The sequence below is a fragment of the Chenopodium quinoa genome, unplaced genomic scaffold (genome assembly GCF_001683475.1).
Source record: "Chenopodium quinoa cultivar QQ74 unplaced genomic scaffold, ASM168347v1, whole genome shotgun sequence".
NCBI lineage: Eukaryota > Viridiplantae > Streptophyta > Magnoliopsida > Caryophyllales > Amaranthaceae > Chenopodium > Chenopodium quinoa.
The window spans coordinates 1,228,251-1,239,468 of record NW_018744240.1 but is presented as its reverse complement, the minus strand read 5'-3'; the positions used below and the strand labels follow the sequence as shown (position 1 = coordinate 1,239,468).

The following is an 11,218-nucleotide window of genomic DNA, read 5'->3' as shown; positions in this document are numbered from 1 at the left end:
TTTTTTTAGTCTGATGAATTAATTTGATTTCAGGATGATGATTTGATTGACGACTATACGAAGGTAAGTTGATTGCAACACGTTTCATATTTTTAATATAATTGTAGTTTTTTATTTTTATTTTGGAAATTTGTTTTGTGAAAAATGAATTACAGAGTGGTGTTGTAAGTCTACGACGTGATATTTGGAGCACGAATTCGTCGGGATTATACTATGGTTGCAGCAATGTCAGCAATAAATTTCTCTGTAAAATCTCACTTTCTATCTCCTCCTCTTAGTATGGAAAATATTTAGTTGTTACTTGTTTATTTGGTAGAAAATCATTAGCTCTACTTACACTTATTAATTTCGTGATTATTATCTAGTTTCATAATCTTTAAACTCAAATTTGAATTGAATTTTCATTGTTTATTGTTTATTGCTTATTGTTTATTGATTTTGATTTTATTTATTATTTCTAATTTCTGTTTTATTTAGCGGCGGATGAGAAGACTATACCTGATAGATACTTGTTGATTTCGACAAGCGGAGGATTAAATCAACAAAGAACAGGGGTGAGTTTTTTCGCAATTTATTTAATTAATACTCTACACATTTTTAGAAGTGTCTTTAACATGAAGAACTTTTAGAGACGATGTACATAAACATGATCATGTTGTTAATCTATTGTAATCAGTATGTAGTACTATTCGGTAAGTAGTTAGGTTGATGTGAGAGTGAAACGAATGCCATATTAATATTAGTGGTTAATTGGTTATCAAAAGTCAATTATAGATACCTAAAGTTTTACGTGTGCAATGTACAAAAAAAGGTTTTTATATGCAATCATAGTCTGAAATTAGTATGGAGTACCTCCTTTGGTTGGTATAAGAGGATAGCGTGTAAGGAGCTTCAATTTTGCTTAAGGTATTGGTTATTCTAGCTGCTTTTCAATAAAAGGAGTTTAAAGTTTTGTATGATACTTATATTAGGAAGCTAAGTACTTCCTCAGTCCGTAAACGGCTTCTTAGTTACAGTATCAACGTAACTAATGTGAGTCCCTTTACTGGCATTTTGGGTAAGGAAAATGAAAGTTGTAAACTTGTAATGGTAATAGATTTCAAATTAAAGAACGGACTTGAACGAAAAGTAAAAGGGCTTTGAAGAGCGGAGAGTACGTGTGCTATAGTAGTTTGCATCAGTCATTTTTTCTTATTTATTTGAGCTTGTCTTATTTTTAGATTCGTTCATGTTTTCAGTTGTTTTCGAAGCTTAAGCCATCAAAGACTAAGGTTAAACGAATAAGATTAGAAATGTTGGGACCATCCCATTTTGGATACTTCTTTAATTTTTTGAATTTCTAGAACACATGGGTAGGGCATGCTATTTTCGCGCTATTGACAATTCTGTACAATAATTGTCACATTAGAGGAAGGGATCAACTTTTGGCAAGTCTTCTCATCAGATATGCTAACCTAAAATTCCTATTAAAACCTGTTGTTAATCATAGTCCCCACCAAACCTTGTACTGACTAGCTCGTTGGATGCTTATGCTTCTTAGGAAGTACAGCCCCATGATATGATAGGATAATAAACCATGTAGCTTACTATGACACTATTTACTCAATTTGCTCCAGTTTTAAGAAAAGAATTGTAATCAGAATATTTCTTTTTAAATCCATTATGCTCTTTTGATTAATCATGCTTTGGATATGCTTTAGCACTTGAACTGCAATTTTGCTAACTAATATGAACTGTTTCATGCTCATAATGGAACAGATTACAGATGCCGTTGTTGCAGCCTATATCTTAAATGCAACACTTATCGTTCCCAATCTGGACCAGAAATCTTACTGGAAGGATGCAAGGTTTGTTTTGACTCTTTCCTAGCATTTACCAATCAACTGATTAGTTCATTGGCCTAGAAAGGAAAACAAACATCAGTACTGTCTTCTTATGTCTTACTCTATCCACTTCATTGTGCATGCAGTGATTTTGGCGACATATTTGATGTTGATTGGTTTATGTCATTTCTTTCAAATGATGTCAAAATTCTAAAGCAGCTTCCAATGGTAGGAGGAAAGGTTCTTACTCCAGTCCGTACTCGAGTTCCTAGGAAGTCCAGTCCTAAATACTACCTGAATCGAATCTTACCCCTTCTCAAAAAGAAGCATGTGAGTATTATATTCTGCAAAGTGTATTTCTCTTTGAAGGAAATATGTCAACTTCTCTAATGTAAAGTTCCCCTTCCCATTTCAATTATGTGATTTGACAACATTAAACATACTTAATTGATCACTCAAGTAGTGCTACTATAAGACCTTTCAGGATGCATCATGCTCAGATCTTTCACATTTTGATGCAAACAGCTCGACCCCTATTTTTACCTAATTAATATCGACCCAACTACTACTACGATTTAGAGTTGTGTAGGAGGGTCAAATATATACGTAGTGTGTGTGTGTGTGTGTGTATAAGGAGATAAATAAGAGATAGATGAGACATTTGATTTTAGCTGATTGTAGTTCAACATGGAATACTTTCCCAGTAATGACTTATTTAACTCTATTGCAAATGAGTGTATTGAATAAACTATTTTATGAAGCTTTATGCAACATTTTCATAATCAATAAAGTTCATGCGTTGTTATTTCTAGATTGGAGTGATTGGGTTATGTTATAACTCAAAAGTCTGTCAGACATTTTGTAGACTTTCATGAGTGCTGTTGAGTTAATGGATTTTGATGACTGACTTCTTTGCCGTGCAGGCTGTACAGCTGACAAAATTTGATTACAGGCTATCAAATGTCCTGGAGACAGATTTACAAAAGCTAAGATGTAGGGTTAATTACCATGCTTTAAAGTTCACTGATCCCATTGTTGAGATGGGAAGAAAGCTAGTTGAAAGAATGAGGATGAGAAGTGAACATTTTATTGCCCTGCACTTGAGGTAAGAGTGTAGCAAATCTCTAGTATTTTGATATAGTGCTATATCTTATTCTATTTTCAAATTCATAAATACGTTTATTGTGACCGTCAGTTATATTATGAAAAGGATGTTGCTCCTAAAGTCATAATTGCCAACCAGAGTGCACATATCTATGTTAATGTTTAATCCCCCCCCCTTTTTTTTTAGTGAATCTGCCCCTTCTAAATCTATATCTGTATATTACTATTATATATTAAAATATCTGTGTTTGTATTTGTTCTGACCTACTGCATAACTGCTAGACATTGTTTGTTGATAGTCATTAGTGGTCCTTGAACAAATTCCGAACCTCACTGTAAGAATAATTTAGGTCATACAGTCATTACTCATTAGTGGCCCTTGACCAAATTCTGAACCTCACTATAAAAATAATGTAGGTCAATCCGTTGATATATATATGTATCTTATGCCGCAGGTTTGAGCCTGACATGCTTGCATTCTCGGGTTGTGATTATGGTGGAGGAGAGAAAGAAAGGGCAGAACTTGGTGCGATACGAAAACGGTGGAAAACATTACATGTGAGTTTCAATGTGCATATATCTGTTTGTACATGAAGGAATTAGCTAAACCATTTCTAAGAAATCCATTGAAAATATGGACAGAAAAGCAACCCTGACAAGCAGAGAAGGCAGGGAAAATGCCCACTCACTCCAGAGGAAGTTGGTCTCATGCTGAGAGCGCTTGGCTACAACAGTGATGTACATATTTACGTGGCATCTGGAGAGGTCTATGGCGGAGAAGATACTTTGGCACCTCTTAGGGCGCTTTTCCCTATTTTCCATTCTAAAGACACTCTAGCCAGTCAGGAGGAGCTGGCACCATTTGCACCATATTCTGCTCGGATGGCTGCTTTGGATTTCATCGTTTCTGACGAGAGTGATGTATTTGTAACCAATAACAATGGTAACATGGCCAGGATTTTAGCAGGAAGAAGGTATGTATTCTACCTCAAATCAACTTTGCTAACAATAGTCTAATCATGCTAGGCACTATGGAGATAGTTAAGTTGTTGAAAAGCATGCAACTAAACATGTAGTTCTCTGGTGCAGGAGATACTATGGTCACAAGCCTACTATACGCCCAAATGCTAAAAAGATATCCCGTCTGTTCTTGAACATGAACAATATGACGTGGGAAGGGTTTGCTATGGGCATTAGAACTTATCAGGTTGGCTTTATGGGTGAACCAAATGAGGTAAAACCAGGAAAAGGCGAGTTCCATGAAAATCCTTCGTCTTGCATATGTAAAAGCTCCTTGCCCAACATTCCGGTCTATGATCTTCAGGATAATCCAGCCACCTTGTATCAAAAAGGGGAAGAATATAGCACAGGAGGTTTCGATGCAGCTGAAATAAATGATTACCAGAATATTGAGGATGAACAAGAATTGGCTGATCAAGAAGATTTAGAAAATAAAAATAATCTCCCAGAAAGAACTGCCTCGAGGCATTAATAGGGATCCAAGTAATATCCTGACATCAGATCATCCAGAACTAGAGGAGTTCCTTTCAGATTAAATGGCTCAGAAAAATTACTTTTCCTAGCAGCTTCTCTGTTCTTCACCTGATCCTATTCATTGACTTCGTGCATTTGGACTTGCCAGTTTCTGTAAAGCCGAATTTTGTCTTGCATTGATTTGAGCAGCAGACAGCAGTGACGTGTGAATATAACGTGTACAGAATGGCCTTTCCTGGCTAGCACAGAAGAAAGTTCCAGTTTCGACTTCCCGGTTTCTGTAAATGACAAAGTGTTTGAGCCTCAAGATAAGCTTGTACATTAGAGGCAACTGAATATACAAAGTGAAAATTTTCTCAGGGCAGTTTTTATTTATTTTTTTTTCTTACCAAATTTTTTCTTTTAGTTTCTTGGTGTAGTGCTAGAAGGGGTTATACTTGGATTTCAGCAAAAAAAAAAAAAAAAAAAAAAAAAAGGGGGGGGGTTACATAGTTAATACTTTTCTCAAGGTAGCATCTGATACAGGATAGACTAGCGAGTAGAAATTATAGGACTTAAACAGCATTTTATTATTTTGCTTTTTTTATTCCAAATTTTGGAAAACATACATGTAAATGTTTATACTACTATATAAAAATATATCGGTGTGAAAATTACTCCGTATTACATTAGCATTTTTTTTTCTTTAATTGAGATTGCTGTTTATTTAACAAAGGTAAATTTATTTTTGAATCAAATTAGATATTATGTATTCTGTATAAATTTCAACCTAGATTGAATAGACACGATGATATAATGTAAACCCAAAGCCAAACTCGACTAGACCCAATTGAAGCGGACGCAATGACCAAATTGACACTTTATGTAACCCTTCAACTTTTCAAGAGAGAAAAAAACGTAATCCATAAAGAACACAGAAAGAGAGGGACGTGGCAAGACCAAGATCAGTATATGTGATGACCCTTTTTCGTCCACTTGTTTCTTCTTCTCTTCTCTTCTCTTCTCCAAATTCCAACTGTTGAGAACAACTACTCTGCAGATAAACTGAAGAATTGAAAGAGAGAGCAACAATGGCGGGAAGACTTCCTGCACAAGTAGCCACTCCACCGGAGCTCCACCACCATTTAGGGTGCCCCAATTTGTTGTCTTGGAAATCCAATCTTAGCTTTCAAAACTTCCGAATTTCTCCCTCGTTTTCTCTCTCCTCTCTTTCTGGTACTTCTTTTACTCCGTTTTTTTTAGTTTCCTTGCTATTTTTGTTTGAAATAATTGAATGTTTCATCTCAATTTCGTTCAATTGTAAATGAATAGCATAATGTGGTAGTCGGAGATCGATTAGATAGCATTTGGTTCAGAATTATATTAATTACTCCCTCCGTCCCTATATTACGAAACAATAGGCTAGATTTTCTATTAAAATAGTAAGACATTGTCTTAATTTAGTATATTTAAATTTTGACGATAACCCCGTAATTGTCCGTGGCATGATGGAAACGAATTTAATTGAATTATTGATAGAAAGATAGTTATGGTATTCTAACTCGATTCGTGTTATAATGGCTGTTTTGCTAAGGAAGTACGATTATAGATAAATTCATTACCATTACCATTATCTTAATTTACGGCTTTGTGTTGAGTTATCAATATACCAAGTATTATACTGTAGTATATGAATAATAAGATAAGGAGTTCGATTGTTAAGTTTTATTTATTTGCTCAACTTTTAACTAAATTCATTTTTTTGCTTAACATAATTTGCTAAAACTTAGTTAAATAAGCTAAGGAGTATAGAACTTTAGTACAGATTATGAGTTGAGACTTGAGAATAATCTCGGAATTGCCCTATTAACTATGGCTTTAACTCTTGGCTTTCGTGCTTAAGTTGTGTCGTGTGGGTTGTATATATTTGACTCATGTAAATTAGTAATTAAGTATAGATCATTATGTTGACTGTGTCTACGGCTAGTGACATTAACTATTATAGTCTCTTGGTAATTTTAGAGTGTGCACTGGAGAATTCAGTCTAGGTCGTTGATTGGGGAGACGGAATGTGGATTAAAGCAGTTATAATGATGTTATTCACATTGATTGTGTCTTTAGCTTATAGCGATGAAGAAGATAAAGTAGAATCGCTATTGTCAGGATTTACTGTAACTTTAAAATGCAAGAGAGTGCTTTATATCAGGCTCAATACGAGTGACATTTATTTCAGGAAGATCTTATGCCCCGCCCTTAATAAAGTGCACCGCTCAGCCAGCTGCATCGACTAATTATGCTCCTGGTACACCTGTCAGGCCGACAAGTATATTGGTTGTTGGTGCTACTGGGACTCTTGGAAGGCAGGTTGTAAGACGGGCACTGGATGAAGGCTATGATGTACGCTGTCTTGTGAGGCCTCGACCAGCTCCTGCTGATTTCCTTCGTGACTGGGGTGCAATTGTTGTTAATGTAAGAATCTCTATTTCATAGAATAAATTACTTACCTACCTTTTGAAAGGGATCACTAATCACTTTTCTGGATTTTCCCAGGGAAGAAAAGGTCCTCCCTAGGACCCTAGCCTTCCCCCCCCCCCCGCCCCCCCCCAAAAAAAAAAAAAAGGTGTGCTGGAACTTATATTGGAGTTTCTTTCTTATTAAAATATGTGAATAGTCAGCTCAATCTAATTTTGAAGTTATGCTCCTATTCTTTGTACCCTGATAACAGATTGATGTTTGCACAGGCAGACCTGAGCAAACCAGAGACAATACCAGCAACACTGGTGGGGGTTCACACGATTATCGATTGTGCCACTGGACGTCCTGAAGAGCCTATCAAAACAGTATGTGTCCAAAGGTTTATCAATTGTTTATTTGCTCATGAAACAAGAGTTTTGGTGCCTTTGGAGTTGACTGTTGATTTACTCATCCCGTATTAAAATACTTTTCCCAAAATCTGGACAGAAATAGGATTTTCTTGCCAGACGCTAGACCTGGCAAATGGGTCATTCGGGTCGGGTCTGGGTCGGGTCACTTTTGGGTCGTGTCATTTCGGGTCAGCTATTATTCGGGTTGGTTGTGGGTCGGGTCGGGTCGATTCGGGTCAGGTATCGGGTCAAGTTCGGGTCGGGTCATGTTCGGGTTGTTTCATTTGTGAATCAAGCTCAAATGAATAATTTTATACGGAGTATATATTTTGTTATTGTTATAATAAAAACTATCAATTCAATTTATGAGCTTAGCTATGGTTGAAGATGAACAATTTTGAGTTACTTTTGGTACAAGACATTTTAAATTTAATTATAAGGTAATTTTAGTTGAAGATATTTCGGGTATCGGGTCTGTTTGGGTCAATTTTGGGTATCGGGTCTGTTCGAGTCAAACACTTTGGGTCTATTTCGGGTCGAGTCAATTCGGGTGTCGGGTCAACTCCATTTTCGGGTCGAGTATGGGTCGGATCATTTTCGAGTCAATGTTTTTGGGTCAATTTCGGGTCATGGGTCGGGTCATCGGGTCTGGGTTAGGATTGTCAGGTCTACCAGACGCAACTCCCTTCCTTTCTCTGTTTAGTGGTCTAGTTTGTTGATTTAAATTTTTTTACATGCATATTGAGTAAAGGGATATTAGGCACTTTTAAAAGCAATACTATCCTGTAGTGTCTAGTAACAGCCAGATAATTAGCTGTGTTTAAGAAATCGACATCTAATATATGAAGCATGTAATTAGCTGTAGAGTCTGATGTTTCACTTCATGAGCTATCATCCCCCCCTGCATACCTTTATGGACTTTCAACCTTAACTGAGTTTCTTGGTCAATACCTTTATGGACTTTCAACCTTAACTGAGTTTCTTGGTCAATACCTTTATGGACTTTCAACCTTAACTGAGTTTCTTGGTCAATTTAGGTAGATTGGGAAGGCAAAGTTGCTCTCATACAATGTGCAAAAGCAATGGGAATCCAAAAGTATGTGTTCTTTTCTATTCACAACTGTGACAAGCATCCTGAAGTACCATTAATGGAGATCAAGTATTGCACTGAGAAATTTCTTCAAGATTCTGGATTGAACCATATTACAATAAGATTATGCGGGTTCATGCAGGTAAAGTCAAGAAAGATTAAAGCTTAAGAGGATGATTTAATTTTCATATTGCAAGATTATAAATCAACTGGATGGCTTTAATTTTCTAGTAATTGTTTACATAGAATCTAGTTTGGTCTCTGTACCTTTGACACACCAATTATTATGATATTATCTTTATCTAAAACTTGGACATAGAAAAGTAATTGGTAGAAAGTAGCCCTAATGACATTTTTGGTAGAAAGTAGCCCTAATGACATTTTTGGGACTGTTATCTCTCCCCCTTACTATTACGAAATTTGAAATATTGATCGAATATTATTTTTACTTGTGGTATTCTGAAAATGAGTTATTTTTGGTAACAATACTGTAAAAATGTGTACCTCTATATCTTTTTAAACCTGGCTTTGGAAGTGCAAGTGCCCATACCAAGTTGACTTTTGCAGCCATCGGTATTAAATTTTCCACTGTTGCTTCCAATTTTCAGGGCCTTATTGGGCAGTACGCTGTGCCAATATTGGAAGAGAAGTCTGTCTGGGGAACTGATGCCCCGACAAGGATAGCTTATATGGACACTCAGGTCTTTTTACACAGGAGTCGATTACTTGATTCCCACATCTCTTGTAGTCTACTAGACAAGATTCTTTTGATCTTTTTAACTAAATTAACCTAATTTTCCAGGATATAGCTCGATTAACATTCATTGCCTTGCGCAATGAGAATCTTAAAGGAAAGCTTCTCACGTTTGCTGGACCTCGTGCATGGACAACACAAGAGGTACTTAAATTATGTCTTTGGTTTGAGGACATTAGTTGTCTGTTGAGTTTCTTCATCTATGGTCCTAGTTGGTGATTCTTTAATGTACTCTCATCCTTGCTTGCGGTAGCAATGCCTTCCTTTTCTTCTCATTCTCTTTTCTAATTTCGCTTTTGTTATATAATATCACCCCAAAGAAAATTGCATAATAAAAAACTCTTTAGGGCATGCTTGGATTGAGGGAGATGTATTACTAGGGTAATAAAAGTCAAACTAAGCAAAATGAAAGTGAAAATTGGGAAGGAGGAGATAGTGATGGTGTGATTGTAAGGAATATTATGTAGTGATGGTGTGGTATGAGGTGAAGAAAGAGAAACTAATACCCTCATTTTGGGGGTAATAGTTACACTAGGGAGAGGGTGGCTAACTATTACCTTCATTGTGAGGGTAATAATTCCTCCATCTCTCTCTTTTCCTCATGGTAAAACTACCTACTTTCATTTGTAAACACCATGTATCCTACAACAATACCTCTAATTACTTATGTTTTTTCAAGTTTGACTTTTATTACCCCTTAATATATTACCCCCAATAATATTGTAGCAACCTTATCAAGTCTTTAGGTAGTAATGTTAAAATTGTTCATTGTTTTAGGGAAGGGAATAAAGTAGCCGATAAGTTAGCTAATATGGGTGTTCCTCTTGAAGAAAGGGTAGTTTATTTCGATGATCCTCCGATCGAAATAAAAAGTCTTCTTTGGGAGGATACCATAGGTGTGGCTTTGCCACGGTTTGTCAGGTAATCGTTTTTATTTTTCTAATAAACGAGCTTGGCCCTCATTTGCACCAAAATATATATATATACATACACACACACACACACACACACACACACACACATATATATATATATATATATATATATATATATATATATATTACCCCCAATCCAAGCATGGTCTTATTGTTACTGAATAAATCGGTTGGACTCAAATCCTCAATGAAATGAATGAGTTTCCTTTTTAAATTTGTATGTGGGATAATATTTACTGAAAAAGGTCTTGCTGTTACTAGGTGATAACGCTATGCGAGAGGCTAGCAGGACAAGATGCCAATGTGACGACAGTCCCTGTTTCCGTCTTAAAAACAACTCGCCAGCTGACTCGATTCTTTCAGTGGACTAGTGACGTTGCCGATAGATTGGCCTTTTCAGAGGTAGGGTAATTTTATTATTGTTTGTCAGTAAGGATGGCAACATGGCCCTATCTTGCTCAGTTGCTCTCTCACTTATTCTGGTGGAATCAAATGCATGGGAACTTGTAGAAGATTCAATTTGTCTTTCATTTTCGTTCTTATTTCTTTAATCCTTTTATCTGATAAAAGGATTTAATAATAAACTCCACAAACTGAAAAGTCACCAAATGGGGAATAAAAATACATAAATTAATGGAGATAACTGATAAGATCAGCTATTATAATTTTGCTTTGCATTATAGTTTGCTGTTACTTGAAATCAGTACTGAGGCAATTAACCACCTACTTGGAAACTGTTAGGTACTCTCGAGCGACATGGTGTTCTCAGCTCCAATGGCAGAGACCTATCAACTTCTTGGTGTGGATCCAAAAGACATCGTTACTTTGGAAAAATACTTGCAAGATTATTTCACCAACATTTTGAAGAAATTGAAAGACCTTAAAGCACAATCGAAGCAATCTGATATCTTTTTCTGAAGCAAGGTCTTGCATTCACATCAATCACACGGACTCGGCTTTCACTTCTTTTGTTGTACAGCAGAGATGTCTCATTTTTAATGGAATCTAAATTCTTTGAATTTTTCACTTCATTTTTCATACATTTTGTACCAATACAAACAGCTCTAATTGTAATTACAATATATAGGATAAGCTTCTCTAAAACCAATATTGTTGCCTTCTTTTATACTGATAATCTGTACATGTTTCTTGTAGCCTATTAGAAACAGGTCATA

General features: G+C 36.0%; 1 protein-coding gene and 1 pseudogene across 1 annotated transcript; both read left to right on the top strand.

The window, feature by feature from the left end:
- Positions 1-4,804, top strand: part of LOC110694786 — a 19,025-nt pseudogene extending 14,221 nt beyond the window's left edge.
- Positions 4,805-5,484: 680 nt separating this feature from the next.
- On the top strand, positions 5,485-11,151 carry LOC110694732 (uncharacterized protein ycf39-like). Its single transcript, XM_021871906.1, has 8 exons — positions 5,485-5,636; positions 6,634-6,869; positions 7,142-7,240; positions 8,302-8,496; positions 8,963-9,055; positions 9,157-9,252; positions 10,305-10,445; positions 10,785-11,151. The coding sequence occupies exons 1-8, from the start codon at positions 5,492-5,494 to the stop codon at positions 10,959-10,961; spliced, it is 1,182 nt and encodes a 393-aa protein (XP_021727598.1). The 5' UTR covers positions 5,485-5,491; the 3' UTR covers positions 10,962-11,151.
- The last annotated feature ends 67 nt before the right edge of the window (positions 11,152-11,218 follow it).